This window comes from Paroedura picta, chromosome 3 (genome assembly GCF_049243985.1).
Source record: "Paroedura picta isolate Pp20150507F chromosome 3, Ppicta_v3.0, whole genome shotgun sequence".
Classification (NCBI taxonomy): Eukaryota; Metazoa; Chordata; class Lepidosauria; order Squamata; family Gekkonidae; genus Paroedura; species Paroedura picta.
Genome location: NC_135371.1, coordinates 81,255,604 through 81,279,207, shown reverse-complemented (window position 1 = coordinate 81,279,207; position 23,604 = coordinate 81,255,604). Strand labels below are relative to the sequence as shown.

The following is a 23,604-nucleotide window of genomic DNA, read 5'->3' as shown; positions in this document are numbered from 1 at the left end:
AGATCTCAGAAGTTAAGCAGGGTTGGCCCTGATTAGTATTTGGAGGGGAGACCTCCAAGGAAGTCCAGGGAAGCTACACAGAAGCAGGAAATAGCAAACCACCACTGAACACCACTTGTCTCAAAAACCCTAAGGAGGTTGCCCAAAGTTGGCTTCAACCTGAGAGCCAAAAGTCCAATCTTTTGCTTACAGCATGGAAATCAAAGCTGGAGCATCCCTGCACAAATTCCCATCTATCTTCTGTTAAAGGAACTCCCAACTCCTTGGTCCATTGCTGAAATATCTTTTTCTTATGTGATGTCAATAAAAACTCCTCTAATATGTGGTGTATAGGTCTTAATCTCTAGTCTGTTGAGCTGTTTTAGTCTTGCTACTTTCACAAACGTATTTCCTTTTGAAACTCTCCTTCGGCATAAAGACATTGCTATTCACACTTCACAAAGAAAAGCCCTTAGATGCCAGTCAGCAGTCTGCAGTGGTCCTTACACCCTACATTGTCCTCCAGAATCACACCTTCAGCAGTACAGGGAAGAGGTTATGCACCTCTTGGTGAGCAGGCAAGCAACCATACCACTGGAGCTCCCAGCCCAGAAACGGCACTTCCTCACTCACAGCTCAAACCTGACTCCATGCACTTGCATTTTCATGAAGGAATTTAGAGGATGTCCACAGAACTAAGTTACCAAAGGTTATGTAGGCAAATGAATTCTGAGATGCTTGGTTCTGGTTTCTAAACACCACATCCAGGGCTCCCTGTGCCTGCCCACTGCATAAGCCAGAGGGCCCTATGGATCAAGCCACAGAGGCATGGCCATTCTGTTGCCCAAGAGCCCATCATTCACTACCTGCTTGTGCTGCTTGAGCAGTCTCTTCACCTTGTCCTTCTCCTCTCTCTCTTTCTGGCACTCCTCTTTAGAGACCCGCAGCTGAAGGGGAGGCAATGAGAGGAGGCAGCAATAAAGAAGCAGCTGAGGCATTGTCCAGACTGAAGAGCAGCAGTGCATTTCCTAGCTGGGGCACGGGGGCTCAGCCACAATGCAACAGCACAAATACAAAAAGACACAACGAAAGCAAGTCCACACTAAAAAGGTAAAGGTAAAGGTATCCCCTGTGCAAGCACTGAGTCATGTCTGACCCTTGGGGTGACGCCCTCCAGCGTTTTCATGGCAGACTCAGTACAGGGTGGTTTGCCAGTGCCTTCCCCAGTCATTACCGTTTACCCCCCAGCAAGCTGGGTACTCATTTTACCGACCTCGGAAGGATGGAAGGCTGAGTCAACCTTGAGCCGGCTGCTGGAATTGAACTCCCAGCCTCATGGGCAAAGCTTTCAGACGGCTGCCTTACCACTCTGCGCCACAAGAGGCTCTTCAAGTCCACACTAGGATGACTCTAAACATGAGGGCAGGCAGCTGCGAGTGGATCTTCCATACTTTTAGAAAAGTGCTAGTGGCAGTGGGGCTGGAAGGGAGGGAGGGAGGCAGGCAAGTACTGTTTTACTAGCAGAAATCTTCTTCATGGAAGGGGATGTTTTTTCTACAGGAAAAAATATGCAGGAATTGCAGGGCACAGTTGCCCCCCACCCCGCCCATTTAGAATTTTAGACTAGTTAGGGGGAAATTGAATTATACTGTTATAATAAGGTTTTATTTAAGATTTTATATTTTATTATATGCTATCTTGGGTTCTTACATCACTGAAAAGGTGGGTTATAAGAAGAAAGGTTTATTTACTGTTTATTTAAAATGACAACTCTGGGCATGGAGGTGCTTTAATTTGGGGGTAGAAGAAAATGGAGGAGGGCAAGATCCTCCTGTAGCTCACTCCTCCAAAGTTAGGATTTGCGTATCTGAAGACCATATTTCCTACTTTTGACCATAGAATTTGGGTACCAAGACTGAGGACCAGAAGCGGCATGGCATGTTCTGCTTTCCTTCCCCAAAATTGTCCCTCTGTGTCTTCTCCTTGTGGCTTCCCCAAGGGGGCTCCAGATAAGCAGCCCTCTTAGTTTGGGAACCTACCTGGTTGTTGGTGTGAGTTAACTGCTTCTGAAGTTTCTCCAGTTGCTGCTTCAGTTCTTCCTTCTCCTCATTCATCCTCTCCCTGTCACTCCGTTCCCTCTGGAAGTCCTCCTCAAAGATCTTTACCTACCAAAAAGAGGAGATGACTCAAACCACAGGTCCACTTGGGAACACCTCAAAACACACCTACATTGATTTCAAGAAAAAGTAACAGGGTCCACTATTATTTTAAATTCTGTGCACATTTAACTTCAAAATCTGCCCTGTAACTCTGAGAAGAATCTATCTGAAAATGTGAGGCTCTTCCAAAATCTACTGTTTCCCTCCCCACATTCGCTTATTTTAACTTTCAGATATATCTAAGAGCAGTTCTGCTAATCGATATTAGCCAAAGTCTTATTTCAGAGCTATTTGCACACGCTATCCTTAATACAGGAAGCATATGACCCTATAGCAAGGGGAGAACGATCATTTCTTCAGCCTCAGGATGCTCATGCCACTACAAGCCTTGAAAATACAGGAACTAAGAGGGAGGGATTGTATAGGCCAATGGATTGAGCACCAATGAGGACTTCACCCCTCCCTCCACTGCCCCAAAAAGGCTTGCTGAGGACTCACCCACCGGGCATTTTTGAGGCGGCGGTGGGAGGCGCTGCTTGGGACTCTGCTCCTCCCTCTGCTGTCCCAAAAAGGCGCACCAAGGCTTAAGCAGGAGTTTTCAGGGCAGTGGCAGGAAGCACTCAGTGAGTGTTTTCAGACGGCGGCAGAAAGCGCTGGTGGGGACTGGCTCTTCCCCCAGCAGCCCTGCTGCAGCCCAGTAAGGCTGTGACCGAAGCTGCACAGGGTGACAGGAGCTGGTGGGGACTGGCTTGCCCTATCCCCACCGCAATGTCACCAAGGACTGGCAGGGCTGTAGCCGGGGCTGCTCGGGGTGGGTGTGAGCACGGGTGGGGGGCTCCCTCCCTCCTTCCCCATCACCATGGGGCTCACAGGCCGAGGCCCTGCACCCTCTCCTCCCACCAGCTGGCACTTCTTCCAGATGGGAGAACCTGGAGGGGGCCAGGGGCGGGATACCCTTCCTGATTGTCCATTCGTTGGACAGACAGTCAATCAAGGATGGGACAGCATACCTGACTAGTTGGCTATGAATGCCAACTCCTGCCATCACCCTCTTACCATTTTATTTATATGCACAGACAATATATGATGTCCACTGACACTATAGCTTTCCAAGACACACAAGTGATACCCATACATACTAAGAGAAAAAGTTATCACAGACTGCTTTGCCTCTCTTTGTACAACACAGAGATATGTACAGCCCCCCTTTTCCTTTCCCATCATAATCCTTTCTCATCATGACTACACAAGAGGCAAGTGCTACAAACAGTTTAAACGCTACTCACAGGCACAACGCATCTTCTGAAATGGCAAAGTTGCCCAGGGATACAAAATCAAGAGGGCACATCACATTACAGCTCAAAGTAACACCTCTCTAAAGAGCTATTGTAATATATTATTGCACATAGAGATGGGTCATGAAGAAAGGCTGGAAGGGAATGGCTGCCCTAGGCGGTATCTGGAAAACACACTGAAGTGCTGTTATTCTTTCCCCTCAAGCTAAGGCTCGGCCTGCTCTCCCATACCTGCTGCTTCAAGAGTTCATTCTGGGTCAACACCTCCTGCTGTTGGACATTCAGACTGGATTCAACTGGGCTCTTGGAGGCAGAAGGTGCAGAGGCTTGGATGTTCAAAGCTTCTTCTAAGGCCTGAGGGTTGAACAGGGGACATAGAAAACAGCTAGGAAGTCTTTTCCTGTAGGGACACGTTTTTGGACATACCATAGCCTCGTACCAGGGCAAGTACATCTGCCAGGGGAAGCCGTTGCAACAAGACCGTTCTAATGTCCAGGAGAGTGTGTGACTGTGAGGGAAGGGCAGGAAGAAATCAGGAGTTACTATGGGGAAAAGGGAGGAAAAAAAGATTTGGAGGGACTATTTCTTCCAAGGCTGCCCACCTTGTTTAGCCGAAGAATCTCCTTTTGGTATTCCTTTTGCCTGGTGACTGGAACCAGCTGATCCTGCAGTACTTTCACCTGCTGTCTGAGGTCTTTCACTTCTGCACTGTACCTCTCCTTTTCTGCCTGGGAGATACAACAGTTAAAGCTGTACATCGGTGACACTGGTCCCAGTTCTATGCCTACCTCTCCCTAGTACTGAATAAGATGGAAATGAACAGGAGCAACAAAAAGAAACCAATGAAAGTGAGGTGGAAAGTTTAACCCCCTCCGTGCAACCCCCCCCCTCTATTCCTACCCCAAGAGCAACTGGTTAAATTGCACTCCTCAGATTTATCCTCCTCCTTCCCTGTTTCAGAAAGTCCAATTCTCCTCTATCAAGGGTTCCATTCAACCTATCTACCACTAATTTTCTTAGTCAGGCTCAGAGCCCATCACTGTTTTTGATCAGACTTTTTATGAATTACACCACAGTGATTCACTGGAAGTCCGGAGGCCGAAAGACAGCATGCACACACTTCCCTTCTCAGATCCTTATTCCCCTCCAGGAGAGTTTCCTCCAACTCTCTCTTCTCAGAATACAAGAGGTAATATTTAAAAATCAAGCACAGCGCAGAAGAATGTCCACTGTCCAATATATAGTCTGGGTTGCAATAAGCCTTTCTTCACTGCTGTAGAACATTATTTGTGCAATATCTTGCCCCATGAGGAATGAGCAGAATTTTCTATTTTCTCTATATATTTCATAGAATTACAGAGTTGGAAGGTACCTGCTGGGTCATCTAGTCCAACCCCCTGCATTATGCAGGACACTCACAATCCTATCACTCATCTACTGTAATCTGCCACCCCTTTGCCTTCACAGAATCAGCCTCTCTGTCAGATGGTTATCCAGCCTCTGTTAAAAAATTTCCAAAGATGGAGAACCCACCACCTCCTGAGGAAGCCTGTTCCACTGAGAAACCGCTACAACTGTCAGGAACTTCTTCTGGATGTTTAGATGGAATTTCTTTTGAATTAATTTCATCCCATTGGTTCTGGTCTGTCCCTCCGGGGCAAGAGAGAACAACTCTGCTCCATCTTCCATATGGCAACCTTTTAAATACTTGAAGATGGTTATCAGATCCCCTCTCAGTCGTCTCCTCTCCAGGCTAAACAGACCAAGATCCCCCAACCTTTCTTCATACATCTTGATCTCCAAACCCTTCACCATCTTTGTTGCCCTCCTCTGAACACGCTCCAGTTTATCTACATCCCTCTTCAGCTGGGGTGCCCAAAACTGAACACAGTTCTTGCAATGGGTGATCTTAATTCTACTGTTCTATTATCAGCAGTTACAATACTTATATTGCATTTTTATGTCTTTTCCACTATTGAAAACAATCTAAAGATTAAAATCATTGTGATTTGCTTCAAAGAATATGTGCGCAAAAACACACCCCCCGCGGAAAAAAAGTAAGATTAAAGATAGGTAATAAAGTCATCAAAATTATTTTTCTGCTAGCATGATTTAGGGGCAAATGATTAAAAACTATAAGGTTGCAAGGAATTGGTCAGTGAGGAAAGCAGATTTATGGGAGTTGCTGGTGAAGGCAGGTTTTAAATCTCTCCTCTTTCTGCTAGTTTTCTGATCTCAACTGACCATGTCCCCCAGGTACCTGTTTATTTTCCTCTGCAGGATTAATTAGCAGCTGAGTGCTGGGAAGAATTACTTATATTTGGAAAATGGTGCATATGAGTATGTTCAGGAGGTGGAATTCAGCCTTCCTCCCTGCCCTGTAGCATCAATCCAAAACATTCCACCCAGAACTGCTTTTACAAATTACAAAAAAATCCAAAATGTGTCACTTTTAATCATGGGGTTTAGGGAGTTTGGCTTTTAAACTTGATCAAGTAAATGAAATAATTTTCAAGCTGGCAATGGCAAATGAACAGTTTATTCTACTATAAACAATTCCTCAAACTTCCAAAATATCAAAACGAACGCCTAGGTATTTTTTCGTTTTTGGTATCTTAGTCAGTGATGTAAGATACTCTATAACCTTTAATAATAGGTCCTCTTTAAATGCATTCCTATCAAATATGTATGCAATTCAATCTTCAAATGTTTCTATAGTATCCACTATACAGAGGTCTACAAATATTAGCATCATCAAGTGTAAATGCTCTTTAATAGTCACTACTAAAGAGCATTTACACTTACTACATTTGTTGACCTCTGTATAGTGGATACCATAGAAACATTTGAAGATTGAATCGCATACATATTACCATCGGATTAAGAATTCATCCTGCTGATATTTGATAGGAATGCATTTAAAGAGGACCTATTATTAAAGGTTAAAGAGTATCTTACATCACTGACTAAGATACCGAAAACAAAAAAATACTGAGGAGTTCGTTTTGATATTTTAGAAATTTGAGGAATTGTTTATCCTTATCCATTTTTGATAAAGCCTCTTGTGGCACAGGGTGGCAGGGCAGCAGACATGCTATCTGAAGCTGTCTGCCCATGAGGCTGGGAGTTCAATCCCTGCAGCCGGCTCAAGGTTGACTCAGCCTTCAATCCGTCCGAGGTCGGTAAAATGAGTACCCAGCTTGCTGCTGGGGGGTAAACGGTAATGACTGGGGAAGGCACTGGCAAACCACCCCATATTGAGTCTGCCATGAAAACGCTAGAGGGCGTCACCCCAAGGGTCAGACATGACTCAGTGCTTGCACAGGGGATACCTTTACCTTTATCCATTTTTGTTCCTCTATATATTTATGAAACAGCCTAGGGGGTGGGTGGTGTCCGGCTGTCCAAGTTGGAATAGGGCCAATCAGGGTGCAGCCAGATTTGTCCTGATTGGCCCTGGGACTCGCAAGAGTCTTCTCCAGCACCAGAGTTCAAAAGCCTCAATTCTTTGATGTTGGGCCTTCCTTATGGTCCAACTTTCACAGCCATACATTGCAACTGGGAATACCATAGCCTTGACTAAACGCACTTTTGTTGGCAGGGTGATGTCTCTGCTTTTTAGGATGCTGTCTAGATTTGCCATAGCTTTCCTCCCCAGGAGCAAGTGTCTTTTAATTTCTTTGCTGCAGTCCCCATCTGCAGTGATCTTGCAGCCCAGGAAAATAAAATCTGTCACTACCTAGGTTTCTTCTCCATCTATTTCCAGGGATTGAGAGGGCCGGATGCCATGATCTTCGTTTTCTTGATGTTGAGTTTCAAACCACCTTTTGGACTCTCCTCCTTCACCCGCGTCAACAGGCTCTTTAGTTCCTCTTCGCTTTCTGCCATTAGAGTGGTATCATCTGCATATCTGAGGTTGCTGATATTTCTCCCTGCAATCTTGATCCCAATTTGTGACTCATATAACCCCGCCTTTCTCATGATGTGCTCCGCATACAAATTAAATAGGCAAGGCGACAGTATACAGCCTTGCCAAACTCCTTTCTCAATTTTGAACCAATCAGTGATACCATATTCAGTTCTCACTGTTGCTTCTTGACCTGCATATAGGTTTCTCAAGAGACAAATAAGATGCTCTGGTATTCCCATCTCTTTAAGAACCTGCCACAATTTGTTGTACTCCACACAATCAAAGGCTTTAGCATGGTCAATGAAGCAGAAGTAGACGTTCTTCTGGTACTCTCTAGCTTTCTCCATGATCCAGCGTATGTTGGCAATTTGGTCTCTAGTTCCTCTTCTGCTTTAAAAGCCTGCCTGTACTTCTGGAAGTTCTCAGTCCACATATTGCTGGACCCTAGCTTGTAGGATTTTGAGCATAACTTTGCTAGCATGAGAAATGAGTGCAATGGTGCAGTAGTTTGGATATTCTTTGGCATTGCCCTCCTTTGGGATTGGAATGTAAACTGACCTTTTCCAATCCTGTGGCCATTGTTGAGTTTTCCAAATTTGCTGGCATATTGAGTGTAGCACTTTTACTGCATCGTCTTTTAAGATTTTGAATGTTGTTGTTGTTATGTGCGAAGTCGTGTCCGACCCATCGCGACCCCATGGACAATGATCCTCCAGGCCTTCCTGTCCTCTACCATTCCCCGGAGTCCATTTAAGTTTGCACCTACTGCTTCAGTGACTCCATCCATCCACCTCATTCTCTGTCGTCCCCTTCTTCTTTTGCCCTCGATCTCTCCCAGCATTAGGCTCTTCTCCAGGGAGTCCTTCCTTCTCATGAGGTGGCCAAAATATTTGAGTTTCATCTTCAGGATCTGGCCTTCTAAAGAGCAGTCAGGGCTGATCTCCTCTAGGACTGACTGGTTTGTTCGCCTTGCAGTCCAAGGGACTCGCAAGAGTCTTCTCCAGCACCAGAGTTCAAAAGCCTCAATTCTTTGACGCTCGGCCTTCCTTATGGTCCAACTTTCGCAGCCATACATTGCAACTGGGAAGACCATAGCCTTGACTAAACGCACTTTTGTTGGCAGGGTGATGTCTCTGCTTTTTAGGATGCTGTCTAGATTTGCCATAGCTTTCCTCCCCAGGAGCAAGCGTCTTTTAATTTCTTTGCTGCAGTCCCCATCTGCAGTGATCTTGGAGCCCAGGAAAATAAAATCTGTCACTATCTCCATTTCTTCCCCTTCTATTTGCCAGGAATTGAGAGGGCCGGATGCCATGATCTTTGTTTTCTTGATGTTGAGTTTCAAGCCAACTTTGGCACTCTCCTCCTTCACCCGCATCAACAGGCTCTTTAGTTCCTCTTCACTTTCTGCCATTAGAGTGGTATCATCTGCATATCTGAGGTTGTTGATATTTCTCCCTGCAATCTTGATCCCAATTTGTGACTCCTCTAATCCCGCATTTCTCATGATGTGCTCTGCATACAAGTTAAATAGGCAAGGCGACAGTATACAGCCTTGCCGAACTCCTTTCTCAATTTTGAACCAGTCAGTGATTCCATGTTCAGTTCTCACTGTTGCTTCTTGACCTGCATATAAATTTCTCAAGAGACAAATAAGATGCTCTGGTATTCCCATCTCTTTAAGAACTTGCCACAATTTGTTGTGCTCCACACAATCAAAGGCTTTAGCATAGTCAATGAAGCAGAAGTAGACGTTCTTCTGGTACTCCCTAGCTTTCTCCATGATCCAGCGTATGTTGGCAATTTGATCTCTAGTTCCTCTGCCTCTTCGAAATCCTGCCTGTACTTCTGGAAGTTCTCGGTCCACATATTGCTGGAGCCTAGCTTGTAGGATTTTGAGCATAACTTTGCTAGCATGAGAAATTAGTGCAATGGTGCGGTAGTTTGAACATTCTTTGGCATTGCCCTTCTTTGGGATTGGAATGTAAACTGACCTTTTCCAATCCTGTGGCCATTGTTGAGTTTTCCAAATTTGCTGGCATATTGAGTGTAGCACTTTTACTGCATCGTCCTTTAAGATTTTGAATAGTTCAACTGGAATGCTGTCACCACCACTAGCTTTATTGTGGCTCAGATTTCCTAAGGCCCATTTGACTTCACATTCCAGGATGTCTGGCTCCAGGTCAGTAACTACCCCATCGTGGTTATCAGGGATGTTAAGCTCGCTCTTGTATAGTTGCTCTGTATAATTTTGCCACCTTTTTAAAATCTCTTCTGCTTCTGTGTGGTCCCTACCATTTTGGTCCTTTATAATACCCATTTTTGCATGAAACCTTCTGTTCAACTCTCCAATTTTCTTGAAAAGATCTCTGGTCCTCCCCATTCTATTGTTTTCTTCTATTTGTTTGCACTGTTCATTTAAGAAGGCATTCTTATCTCTTCTAGCTTTTCTCTGGAATTCTGCATTCAATTGGGTGTATATTTCTCTTTCTCTCTTGCCTTTCACTTCCCTTCTCTCCTTAGATATTTGTAAAGCTTTCTCAGACAGCCATTTTGCTTTCTTGGGTTTTTTTTCCCCTTTGGGATGGTTTTAGTTGCTACCTCTTGTACAATGTTGCGAACCTCCGTCCATAGGTCTTCAGGCACTCTGTCTATCAGATCTAATTCCTTAAATCTATTTGTCACCTCTACTGTATATTTGTCAGGGATATGATTTAGTTCATACCGAGTGACCTAGCACTTTTCCCTACTTTCTTCAATTTAAACCTAAATTTTGCAACAAGAAGCTGATGATCTGAACTACAATCAGCTCCTGGTCTTGTTTTTACTGACTGTATACTGATCTTCTCCATCTTTGGCTGCAGAGCACATAGTCAATCTGATTTCTGTGTTGACCGTCTGGTGATGTCCATGCGTAGAGTCGTCTCTTGGGTTGTTGGAAAAGAGTGTTCGCTATGACCACTGTAATCTCTTGACAAAATTCTACCAGCCTATGCCCGGCTTCATTTTGTACTCCAAGGCCAAACTTGCCTGTTATCCCGGTTATCGTTTGGCTTCCTACTTTAGCATTCCAATCCCCCATGATGATAAGCACATCATTTTTTGGCATGCTCCTAGAAGGTGTTGTAGGACTTCATAGAACTGGTCAACTTCATCCTCTTCAGCAGCAGTGGTTGGGGCATAGACCTGGATTAATGTGATGCTGAATGGTTTGCTTTGGATTTGAACTGAGATCATTCTGTCATTTTGGGGTTTGTATCCCAAGACTGCTTTTCCTACTCTCTTATTGATTATGAAGGCTACTCCATTTCTTCTGCGAGATTCTTGTCCACAGTAGTATAGATGATGGTCATCTGAATTAAATTCATCCATTCCTGTCCATTTTAGTTCACTGATTCCTAAAATGTTGATGTTCAGTCTTGTCACCTCTTGTTTGACCATGTCCAGCTTGCCTTGATTCATGGATCTGACGTTCCAGGTTCCTATGGAATAAAAATCTTTACAGCATCAGACTGTCTTTTCACCTCCAGTTACCTCCACAACTGAACGTCCTTTTGGCTTTGGCCCAGTCGCTTCATTCATTCTGACGCTACTCGTACTAGCTGTCTGCTCATCCCCAGTAGCATATTGGACACCTTCCAATCTGAGGGGCTCATCTTCTGGCGTCATATCGTTTTGCCTTTTGAACCTGTCCATAGAGTTTTCAGAGCCTCTTGTGGTGGTAAGGCAGCGACATGCTGTCTGAAGCTGTCTGCCCATGAGGCTGGGAGTTCAATCCCAGCAGCTGGTTCAAGGTTGACTCAGCCTTCCATCCTTCCGAGGTCGGTAAAATGAGTACCCAGCTTGCTTGCTGGGGGGTAAGCGGTAATGACTGGGGAAGGCACTGGCAAACCACCCCATATTGAGTCTGCCATGAAAACGCTAGAGGGCGTCACCCCAAGAGTCAGACATGACCCAGTGCTTGCACAGGGGATACCTTTACCTTTACCTTTATAGAGTTTTCATGGCAAAGATACTGGAGTGGTTTGCCATTTCATTCTCCAGTGGATCACCTTTTGTCAGAGCTCTCAGCTATGACCTGTCCGTCTTGGGTGGCCCTGCACGGCATAGCTTATAGCTTCACTGAGCTACGCAAGCCCCCTTGCCACAACAAGGCAGCAATCCTTGAAGGAGTGAAAAGGTTAGCAGGGGTAAAATAAATAAAGGCTAAATAAAGGTTCCCACAGCAAAATAAAATAAATGTGTTTGGGAGGAGCTGGGCAGCCAGCCACCTAAAGATTCAGAGAGATTCACCTCCTCCTCTTCAATCTTGGATTTTGCCAAGAGAAGCTTCCGATCAAAATCGCGCTGCTTCTGCTCCCTTTCTGCCTCTAACTCCACGATGGCTTTCTGGGAGTCGGCAAGCTTTTGTCGTAGCTCTGTTATCTGTCCAGAAGAAAAAAGCAACAACCATGTTGAGCTTATGACTGTGATAATGGAAGACACAGTACCACTCACTGAACAGAAATGCTTAAGTTTGGTGCAGGCAACGGTTAAAACTGTACAGAGGAATTGCCATAAACAGAGAAGTATCCAGTTTATTTTCCAGTTAGCCTTAATACCAAGGCAAATTCACTTATGTGGAACACATGCACAGCTGCCCTTGACTAAGATGCTGCTGGAACCCACCCATCATTACCTTCTGCTCATACTGCTGCTTCATGAACCGGAATTGATGGTCCCACTGTTTATTCAGCTCCAGCAGCTGGAAAGAAACACAGTTACCTTAAAATAAATGGTATTCTCCACTGGACCTTGAGCTCAACCCACCTTTTCATTGCTTTCTGGCCTCCTTCAGGCTCCTTCAGGCTCAGCATACATGGCTAAAAATCTATTTAGCTCATCTTGGGCCTCTTTTGAACACCGGTGGCCAAGCAAACATTGCATGTAAACAACAGCTTAGACAACATAATGTCAATTTACCCAAGTGATTTTATATGCCGACTTGTGTGGTTCTAAGGAAAGAAGAAGAGGAGCTGCTTTTCACTACTTGAAGAAGTCTCAAAGCGGCTTACAAACACCTTCCTCTCCCTACAACAGACAGTCTGTGAGGTAGATGGGGCTGAGACCTAAGAGAGCTCTAAGAGAACTACGCTGTGAGAACAGCCCTAAGAGAACTGTTGCTCATCTGCCTGCATGGGAAGCAGTGGGGAATCAAACCCAGTTCTCCAGATTAGAGCCTGCCACTCTTAATCACTATACCATGTTGGATTGTTCCTGTGCGTTTTATTTAAGTGTTTGTTTGGCAAATATCTATGTTGCCTCTCCAAGGATCCACCTAAGGCTTACAGCTAAGATAATAAACAAACAAACCATCACTGCGCGTCTATTACAAAAACGAACCATTAAAACACATACACATCTCTATCAGCTAATCAATGAGAACGTCTGCTCTGGATTCCATTGTATGGGGACAACGTTTGGCTTACCTCATTACGCTGGTGCTCAAGTATCTTCACTTTCTTCTCACTTGTCCCCAAAGAGATTTTTCCTCCTGCTTTCTCCAAAACGATTCCCTTCTAAAGCCAGAAAAGGGTCTTTTCAAGCAACTCAAGAAGATCCCAGTAACAAATCCAGAAGTTGCACCAATGCCTCTCCCTCCCCAACCATGGATAAAATTCAGACCAGTGACTTGTACAAAACACAACTGGAAAGGAGAGAAATATCTGTGGCTATTTAACAAAAACAACCAAGAAAGAACCATTTGGATTTTACAAACTATGAACAAAAGGGGCCAAGAAGGCCTCTCCACTGGTTCCTGTCCTCTCAAGCTACAGCTGAGGGTGAACAGGTCCTTGTGTCTGCAAGCACAGGGGGTTCCAACTTGAGGAGGAAATCAGCTAAAATCATCCCTATCTCCTCTTGTGTGAGATTTATCAATGGACCAGGCACTAATGCGAAACAGCAGAGAGGGCAGGTTGCCGTTCTTCCTGCAGCCCATCCCACTTTGTTCCAGAGAACCACCTCCAGAAGAAGTTTCATTTTGAGGGGGTTATTCTGTACGCAGTAGGATTCAGCCTACTGTTTTCATTCTCGGGACATCCTTCAACCCTCCAGGGCCTGGGACAAGCAGTAAAAGAATGGAGACATCAATGCAAAGTTATTCTGCAGTTATCTGGCACTTGCTGCTACAGGAAATGGGATGGAGGGAAGTCTGATTTATACAAAAAGGCTGCTTACCTGCAGCTGCCCTGCATTTTCTGTGCCTGCCCCCTTCACATCTTCTTTGCTGCTCATCATCATGATCTTCCTCAGCTCCAGATTCTCACACCTGCATAGTGGAGAGAGAGCATATGAGCTGTGCAAGAAAGGAAAGCATGCAAAATCATGGGTGAACTACAGCAGTCAGCCAGGACAAATTGCAGCAAAAATTAGATCAAAATCTGGGAACAAAGGCTTTTATTAGATTTCAGTTTTGAAGCACGCTTCCTTTCACCCTGTGCAATGATTAACAGGGCAATCCTCTGCACACTAACCCCATTGCATATCAGGGAACCAACTTCTGGGCAAATCTGCACAGGATTGCGTTGTAAATCAGGTAGATGTACTGGGTACCTAAAAAGTCTTCCTTTCAATGATTGTATTCATTGTATTTACTTCTTCAAATGGATATAGATGCTGTTGGAATGTAAGGATCATTTGGCATGATTCAAGTATTGATAATAATAGGATCTCAGGATTACAGAAGACAGGCTTCTGCAGTGTCAGATCATTGAAGATTGGAATACTTTTATTGCACGATAAGAGACCTGAGAATTCCAATCAGACCAACCCAAGTCTTCTGGTATTGTCATTTCAAAAAGAAACACTCCATTTTTTTCTCTCCTAGCATGCCTCTGTGCAAGATGAACTCTCTTGAGCACATTGCACCATGTGCTAGGAATTATGGCATGATCTTGGACTTCTGAATTACAATGGAGGCAGATCACAAGAGGAGTATGCCTGGCATTTTCCCATCTTCACCAGGCAAGGCTACTAGTGCCCTACCTGTCCCCGGAACACCTGGCCACAGTGATCCATGCAGCTGGTGCAATATGCAGCAGCCAGGGACTTCATTGGAACACCTTGGAGGGCCCATATCCAGCCAGTACTGAGGCAGCTGCATTGGTTGCCAGTTGCAGCCTGGATCTTTTACAGGCCCTGCCAGTTGCGGCAGGGCCTGTAAAATGGAGCTCTTTCACCAGGTCTTTGGCTAAGGCCAAAGCGTGGGAGATCACAGGGGCCCCTCCACAACCACAACCATGAACTACTGGCATCCCCGGGGATTGGGGCCCTTAGATAATGATGAGGGTGGGGGGTCAAGGGAGGGGTGTTTTTTTCCCTTCACCAGAGCAGATTGGGATTTGGTTTTATAGATTTTACTTGTAACTGGGGGATAAATGGTAATGACTGGGGAAGGCACTAACAAACCACCCCATATTAAGTCTGCCAAGAAAAAGCTAGAGGGCGTCAACTCAAGGGTCAGACATGACCCAGTGCTTACACAGGGGATACCTTTACCTTTATTTTTATTTGTAAGAAAGCCCATTGCAAGCAGGAATGAAGTGGGTGCTAGGACCCAGGGGACACTGGGAGGAGCAGATCTCTCTCTCTCTGTGTCTCTCTCTCCCTCTCCCTGCATGTCTCAGTGTGCCTCGGAGCAGGAGGCATAGCAGGTAATCAGGGCTGGTTTGTAGCAGGGAAGGAGGGCTGGTGCACAGTCTGGGGCAGCTCTCTCTCTCTCCGTTGCAACAAGGGCGGCTCTATGTGTATCTGTCAGCAGCTTGGGGCAGTTCTCTCTGCGTCTCTCTCTGCCTCCCTCGCAGCAGGAGCGATAGGAGGGAATGAGGGCTTGTGTTCAGTCTGGTAGGGCTCTGTGTGTCTCTCTCTGTCTCTGGAATGTCTGAAAGGAATGTGGCTAGCATCCAGGGAAGGAGGGTGGGAGATGTAGGGGCAGGGCCGATCAGGTGTTGCTGGCTGCACCGATTGGCCCTATTCCAACTCGGGACAGCCAGACATGTTCCACCACCCAGGCTGTTTCACAAATATATAGAGGAACCATGGATAAGGATGTTTTTATATAGTGGGGTTTTATTCTTGCTGTAACCCATCACGAGTCAATTCTGAAAGCAGCGGGTAAGAAATCTAAATAATAACAATAACAATAACAATAACAATAACAACAACAACAACAACAATAATAATAATAATAATAAACAACCTTTCCCACAAAATCCATTCCCTTCAGTTGGGATCATGGCATGGGAGCGGTTGAGAACTGCTGATCTAGAACTAGAGTATTAATCAGTTTGCCCAACAAAAGTTGTTCACAGACCTGAGCAATCTCATTAGCAAGGTATTCCAGTACAGATATTCGCACTGTCTTGTTCTCAGGGGCTAATATGGGAACAATAAGCAACTTCTCTGAGCCCAAGAAATTCACAATCTAGCACCTCTAGAAGGCAGGATGTTACTAAAGTAACATCTGAGTTTAGACAAAAATGAATGCAAACATTGTCAAGCTCTATTTTGACCAGCCTAATTGAAAAGCTGAATTTCGGCCTCTCAGAAAACCTTGACCATTCCCACCCGAATCCCAGACACAATGAACCCTTTGTTATTAGAAACTACTGTTTGCAACTCAGCTTGCAGAAAGGCCTTCAGAATCTCCTAATACCTTGCACAGGAGGCTGCCAACACGGCCTGTGGCCTGGGGTTACCTTTCTAGGCAATTCTGTATCTTCATAGCAGCCAAAAAACCCTTTTCACTACGGTGTTTGGCTCTTACAAGCCAATAACTTAACACACCCACAGAACCCAAGAATGGAAGGTGGGTGATCAGTTCTTACACCTTCCACAATTATTACTGATTCTGATTATCTTTTCTTGAAGAGAGTCTATACTAATGATGGGGGCAATATTTTTCTAGGAATTCTCATTGCTCTCCATGATTACTCATTGCACCCAAAGGTTTGGTGTCTCTATCTGAGGTTCAGAGAATTTGGGACTTCTCTCAGTGGCACTGTCTTCCCATGTCATGGGGAAAATATAATTCAAAAGCCCAAGGACAGATCCCCTGGAGTTACAGCTCATGAGACTATGGAAATCAATTTCCCTGGAGAAAATGACTGCTTTGTAGGGTAGACTCCGTGGCACTGGGCACAGTCCTCTTCTTCTGTTTTAGTACCTAAGGCCTACCTGAATATGTCCCCTGGAGGGCACTCCGCTGTGCAAAATCTCTGGCCCAAAAGTGGTCCGAGAGACCTTGACCCATACCAGGGCTTTTTTGACCTTAGCCCCTGCCTGATGGAACAAACTCGCCGAGAACATTAGGGCCGTAATGGCACTAACACAGTTCCGTAGGACTTGTAAGACAGAGCTCTTCCACTGGGCTTATGGTGGACACCAGTTCAGATAAGTAAATATACGAACAGTAAAGGGCCTCCCCCATTGCAATACAATTCAATAGCTCTTACTGCGTGCCCCAACTAGAATGTCTTTTTTGAGATGTGGTGACCAGAACTATACACAGTATTCCAAATAAGATTGTGCCATAAATTTATACAGGGCATTATTATACTGGTGGTTTTGCTTGCAGTCCCCTTCCTAATAATCCCCGGGATAGCATTTGCCTTTTTTATTGCAGTTGCACGCCGTTTCTGTTTTATAGATAGTTTCTACACTATTTATTTTCATTAGTGTGTTTTAATGGCTTGTTTTTAATAGTATGACATGATTTCTATTGTAAGCTGCCCCGAGTAGGACTCTGAAAAACTGGCCGAGAAATATCCTTCATAAATGATAAACCTTAAAACCCCAGCGGTCATGATCATGGCCTTGGGGGAATAACTGAGAAATCTCATAGGGATTTGGGATCACCTGGCCACCCTCATCCTGCAAAGTAGCTCTGTTCTCCTGAAAGAGAGAGAGGGACCTCGCTGGGACCAGGATTGTTTTTACTATTCCTTCAGTTCATCCTGGCTGAGACTGTTTTAACTGATTGTGGCTTTGGATACGCTTTGATTGCTTGTACTGATGGTTTAGGGTGTTTTAACGTGTTTCTTCAACATCAAGAAAACTAAGAGCATGGCATCCGGCCTTCTCAATTCATGGCAAATAGATGGGGAAGAAACGGAGGTAGTGACAGATTTTATTTTCCTGGGCTCCAAGATCACTGCAGATGGGGACTGCAGCAAAGAAATTAAAAGACGCTTGCTCCTGGGGAGGAAAGCTATGGCAAATCTAGACAGCATCCTAAAAAGTAGAGACATCACCCTGCCAAGAAAAGTGCGTTTAGTCAAGGCTATGGTCTTCCCAGTTGCAATCTATGGCTGTGAAAGTTGGACCATAAGGAAGGCCCAGCGTCAAAGAATTGAGGCTTTTGAACTCTGGTGCTGGAGAAGACTCTTGCAAGTCCCTTGGACTGCAAGGCGAACAATCCGGTCAGTCCTAGAGGAGATCATCACTGACTGCTCCTTAGAAGGCCAGATCCTGAAGATGAAACTCAAATACTTTGGCCACCTCATGAGAAGGAAGGACTCCCTAGAGAAGAGCCTAATGCTGGGAGTGATTGAGGGCAAAAGAAGAAGGGGACGACAGAGAATGAGGTGGCTGGATCGAATCACTGAAGCAGTAGGTGCAAACTTAAATGGACTCCGGGGAATGGTAGAGGACAGGAAGGCCTGGAGGATCATTTTCCATGGGGTCGCGATGGGTTGGACACGACTTCGCACCTAACAACAACAACGTGTTTCTCTGACCTTACTGACTTTCTGATTGTGAACCACTGTGGATGCCTTTAGAGGACATGCAGCAAGCTATAAAACTAACTAAACCCCCTGAATGCCTGCTCTATGCATCATGTTCTCTTCCCACACACTCCTTTCCTGTTTAACATGCACTCACCTAAGCTTCTCTGAAGCTTGGTTTCTTTGCTCCAGTTCCCTCTCCAGCTTGGCTCTCAGCTCTTCATTCTCATTCCGTAATTGCTCACACAATGCCTGTTTTTAAAAAAGACAAAGAAAACACACTGCATCAGTTGAGAGAATTAAGTCATGCATTTGCCATTTAGTTTTGGCCAACAAGTTACTTATTGCTTTAACTGAGACACTGTATTTGAATTAGCAGAATTTGAATTTCTTAGTCCAGAGTTCTGGTAACCCTCTCCACATTCTAACATGAAAAACCAGCAGGAACAAGAGGCTGGACTTCTTGTTAATCTATTAATTCTGTTTGCCAAAGGGAAAGGAACATTTCTAAGAAAAACGGATGAGCATCATTATTAGGAACAAAGGCTCAAGCAGTCTGTCAACTCCTCTTGTGCAGCTTATTTGCAAAAAGCATATATGTTCTCTTAAACAAGCAATTACACAACAGCTTGCCCCAGTGAAAAGTTTCCTCCTTACACAGGGATTTTAGTGACTAGTTTATGGCCATTATGAAAAAAATGTTTCTGATGCTTTAGCAATTTACCTCACTAAAGGAATGCATCACAACCCCCAGAAGGCTTCACGTCCTTGCTGGAAGCCGAAAAGGGATACTAGAGAAAACCTTATCAATGATGGAGGAGCCACAGTCATTTGTTGGGAGAACCTGTTGGTATGCAGAAGGTCCCCAGTTCAGTCTCTGGCATCTCTGGTATGGTGAGAAAGTTGCTGCCTGTCAGAACAGGTAGTATTCAGATAGGTGGGCCGTGATCCATCCTTGGGTAAAGCAGCTACCTTTGTCCTATTGGCTTCTTATACATTCCCCTTGAGCAATAGTTCTAGATCGAGGTCTTCAAATGGAAAACAAAAATGTGCCACCTAAAATTCATCTGCACATACACTGTTTTTCTTTACTACCACTCTGTCCATTACAAGAGGCCCGGGTGCTAGAGATGGCTGAATCAACACCTAATTTTTATGTTTTTATTTTTGTTCTTTTATCCCCCCTTTGGTAAAATTTAATATAAATCTTGCAGTTGGTATTGTTCAATGCATTACTTAAAACTCCATTTTTAAGACTGGCATTGTTTTTGGACTGGTGTGTTGCTTCATGCCCATTGCTATGACTTTGGTACATGGAAGAGCATTTCAGTGAACAGAAGTATTTCCAATATGATCAGGATAATGGAATCATTATCGAAATGAGACAATTCGGACAAAATGTGACAACCAGCCTCAAATTAAAGAACAAACCCAAAGTGCAGACTGCAATGGTTTGGCCATGTCTGCAGAATGAACACCAACAGACTGCCTCATAAACCCCTCTGGCGAGAACGACCAACTGAATGGAAGATCCAATGACGGGCACCAAAGAAAACATGGCTTAAAGAGATCAAGGAAGACCTTAGAAACCAGTGATTGTCGATCCATATGGCCAAAACTACTGCCACCAATAACCAAGAGTGGAAACATTATAAGGAAGGCAAAAAATCAAGCGGCCCCTAGAGCAGCGTATTGGCTGAGAGGATAACCTGCTCCACCAATCACCAGCTAAAGGATAAAAAGAAAGAAGAAAGGAATCATATACACATTCCAAAATTGTTTGGCTATTGTTATCAAAGCTAGTGTAAAACAAACAATAGATTGTGAGTTGTGATCTGGAAGTCTTCAACTCAAAGTTCAGTGTAGCTCAGAATTCGCTATATGATCTTATACAAGCAAAAGAATGTCTGTGATACAGGAAGAATGACACTGAGCCATGCATTTGAATTCTTTTAAATAGAGCAATAAATGGAAATTCAAATGCAAGGGAATCTAACACATGTGATGCTGTGGATGTGCTACTGGCATAGTAATGTTACTTACAAATACATTAATGCACATGATGGAGACAAACAATACAAATACCTACTCTTCCAGAAGGTCACTACCTCTTAGTCTGTGGTACCTCACATCTTGATGGGAAAGTAAAGGGTGAAAGGCAAAAAACCATGTTTACTAGGGAGTTCCAGTGACAGGCTACAAATGAAGTTTAAGCACAATAATAACATAAATGTAAAAAACCTCTCAAGTGCATGTAACTGTGCTGGCATATCTACCAAATGAGTGGAACGTATTAGGGTGAGAAACAATAAGAAACAAGACTGAGAAGAGGGAATTGAACTGTGCACGTATACCAGCAGCCCTCGGACCTGAAGAATAGATGTCCTCTGTTCATTCTTGTGCACCTTGGAGGACAGGCGGTTGAATTCCAAGGCCATCCGACCCAGGTGGGCAAAGAGCTGGTTCTTATCGGACTCCTCAGCAAAGAGGCTGAGAGTGTTCTCCAAGCGCTGGAGGTGGAGCAGGAGGTTGCTGGCCTCATTATGAAAAGGCTCCATGTCCTGAAAAGGTCAGCAGGAAAAGAATAACAGGAGACAACATGCAACATTAGAAAAGTGGCTTGACATCCTTCTATTTCATTAATTTGTGCTTTGAAACAGACTGAGTTTCTTATTGCTTTAGAATCTACCTGCTATCAGAGCCACCACCATTTTTACAAATCAACCACTGAGAGCCCTGCTAGACTGTGTGTCACCACCTGTTGGGATATCAACTCTGAGAAGAACTAAATCCTCAGACAACCTCTGGGTGACATTCCTTCCCTAGCAAGGCAGTCCCAATTACAAAGCAGGAAAGTTGGTTAGTACGCCCTTCCTCTTAGCCACCCAAAACCCAGAGGCAGTTTTGGAGTCTATCACGTAGTTAAACAAGGCATCTCAACCCTATCCAGAGCAGAAAGACCTCAGCAAACCCCAAAGGTACACTGACAAAGAAGGCATGGGGGGGGGGGTCCCATTATGGCACACTCAAGAAACAGATAAGTATTAAACATCTTTTGATTTTTATAAATGTGCACAGAAACCAATGTGCACATCAGTGAACAGAAATGTGCACAGCAGTGAATGAAAATAGGAAAGGTATTTAATACTCCTATCTAAGCACTTATACTCACAAGCAAAGGTTACAAAGTTGAGTAGCTGAGTCCACAGAACACAAGCAGAGTTTCAAATGGTCAGACCCACAAAATCCAAAAGGAACAGAGTTCCAGCAAAACAAGAGGTCAAGCAAAAGGGTAAGACAATGCATGGCATAAATTGGGGTTATCAAAAAGTCCCACTGGGCTTTATTAAGTAAGACCAATCAAATTCATATGCCAATTAATATTAGGGCCAATAAAATGCTGGGCATCAGAGTGGCAACAAGGATAATGACCAATCAGGGGCTTGGCTGAAAAAGATGACATCATAGGGATCCATCCTAATAACAGGGTCCATTTCTCAAAACACTATTTGGCAACAGCTGGGAAAGGGACCACTTATCTTCAAACATTCCAGGGAAGCCCAGCTACCAAGCTTCAAGGCTGCAGGTGTAAAAATCTTCAAGGATAATGTAATCTACAGCTAATTGAAAGCACAGAGTTTCACTGAAAGATAAGTTTATGGCCTAGCTGCAGTTTTAAAGTTTTAAAGCTGCAAAATTAAGCAGGTTAGCCACAGTTCCATTAGACCACCTATGTCTGTCTTAATGGGTTCCCCATTTTTTCTAGATGCTCAAATGTTTTTCAAATGAAACGTTAATCCCATGTTCCCTATTCTAGGGCAGATAAACATTTTAGTTATTAAAGCTACAACATTTAGTTAATAGATAAGAACGATTATTCATCATTTAATCTTTCAATCCATTAAGATGTAACTTTTAATTAATCAGGCTGCACATTTAAAAATAAATAAGTCTTAACAGAAATCATAGATAGTAGGGACTAACAGAATGTCTTCTCAATACCTTCTCAAGGATGGCTCCTGCTATAATATGCACGCATCATCTAAAACCAAATAAATGGCTTTCCTCTGGAATAACTGTTTTATTCACCAAGGGCAAGAAGCTTCAGGGGCCTATGTACCAATCCCCAAACCATGGGCAATAAAAAGGAAGAGCTTGAGCTTCTCATGTAGACAGAGAGTTATGATTCAGCAGGCATTACAGAAACTTGGTGAAATGATTCCCATGACTAGAATGCAGTAGTGGATGGATATGAGTTGTTCAAAAGAAACAGAAAAGGTTGAAGAGGAGGTGGAGTAGTACTGTATGTGAGAAGAGGGCTTGCCTGCCAAGGGATACTAGAGGAGGAGAGTCACACTTCATCAGAAAGTATCTCGGTGAAGATAGGGGAGGGGAAAACAAAGAGTTTAGTGCTTGGCATCTGCTACAGATCTCCTAACCAGGGTGAAAATGGGGATGCTGCCCTCCTTAAACAGCTTGGTAGACTATCCAGGCAACAGGACCTTATAATTATGTGTGACTTCAATTTCCCCGATGTCTGCTGGGAAATGAACTCTGCTAAGCATCCCGAGTCAGGCAGCTTTCTGACCTGGCAGGCTAACAATTTCATTTATCAAATTGTGGAAGAACCTATGAGAGGCTTGACCATACTCAATTTAATACTGACCAACAGGCAAGAACTGGTGGATGGGGCAAAGGAGATGGGGACCCTGGAGGGTATCACCATGACTGCCTAGAATTTCTTATAAGATGGGGGACCAAAGAAGTTTGTAGTTAGATGCATCTGTTAGCTTTTTGTAGGGTAGACTTTGATAAACTCAGACATGATGAGCGTAATCCCATGGAACAGAATGCTGGAAGAGAAAGGAACAAGTGACGAGTGGGCTCTCTTTAAACAAGAGCTATTGCATGCTCAAGCCATGACTATTCCAGAAAGATGGAAACATTTTGGGGGATCCAAGAAGCCTACTTGGATGAACAGAGAGTTTCAGGAGGAGCTAAGGAAGAAAAAGGAAATGTTCGAGAAATGGAGGTAAGGACAAACCTCTACAGAAGAGTATCTGCAGGTTACTAGGTACTGTAGGTCAGCCATCAGAGAGGCCAAAGCTGAGAGTGATCTGAGACTGGCCAGGGAAGCCCACTGTAACAAGAAACACTTTTTCAAATAGGTGAGGAGCAAATGTATGGTAAACAAGGCAATAGGCCCGCTGTTGGGTGAAGATGGAGAAACTGACAAGACAGAAAGCAGAAAAGCTCAGTACCTATTTTGCCTTTGTGTTTTTCCCGAAGAATATGGACACATCTAGGGACAACAGTAGACAAGGTATAGTGTCTTGGTGGAAGGTTGACATGGACAGAGAGGTTGTCAAGAGGCATCTGGCTGCACTGAATGAGTTCAAATTCCCTGGGCTGGTTGCTGTATACCCAAGACTGCTCAAAGAACTTTCTGGAAAGCTTGTGGAACCCTTGTCCATCATCTTTAGGACCTCTTGGAGGAC

General features: G+C 44.3%; 1 protein-coding gene across 11 annotated transcripts in view; it reads right to left on the bottom strand.

The window, feature by feature from the left end:
• TNIP1 (TNFAIP3 interacting protein 1) overlaps positions 1–23,604 on the bottom strand; it is a 107,097-nt gene that overhangs the window by 6,253 nt on the left and 77,240 nt on the right. For 8 of the 11 annotated variants that reach the window (XM_077326546.1, XM_077326545.1, XM_077326544.1 and 5 more), the window contains 10 exons: positions 20,461–20,667; positions 18,264–18,358; positions 13,560–13,650; positions 12,809–12,898; positions 12,019–12,084; positions 11,634–11,765; positions 4,036–4,161; positions 3,665–3,787; positions 2,019–2,144; positions 846–926 (listed from right to left, as the gene is read on the bottom strand). In XM_077326546.1, the coding sequence (XP_077182661.1) occupies positions 846–926; positions 2,019–2,144; positions 3,665–3,787; positions 4,036–4,161; positions 11,634–11,765; positions 12,019–12,084; positions 12,809–12,898; positions 13,560–13,650; positions 18,264–18,358; positions 20,461–20,667 (1,137 nt within the window). The remainder of the gene's footprint in view (positions 1–845; positions 927–2,018; positions 2,145–3,664; positions 3,788–4,035; positions 4,162–11,633; positions 11,766–12,018; positions 12,085–12,808; positions 12,899–13,559; positions 13,651–18,263; positions 18,359–20,460; positions 20,668–23,604) is intronic. The other 3 variants (XM_077326550.1, XM_077326554.1, XM_077326551.1) reach the window with 2 other exon arrangements.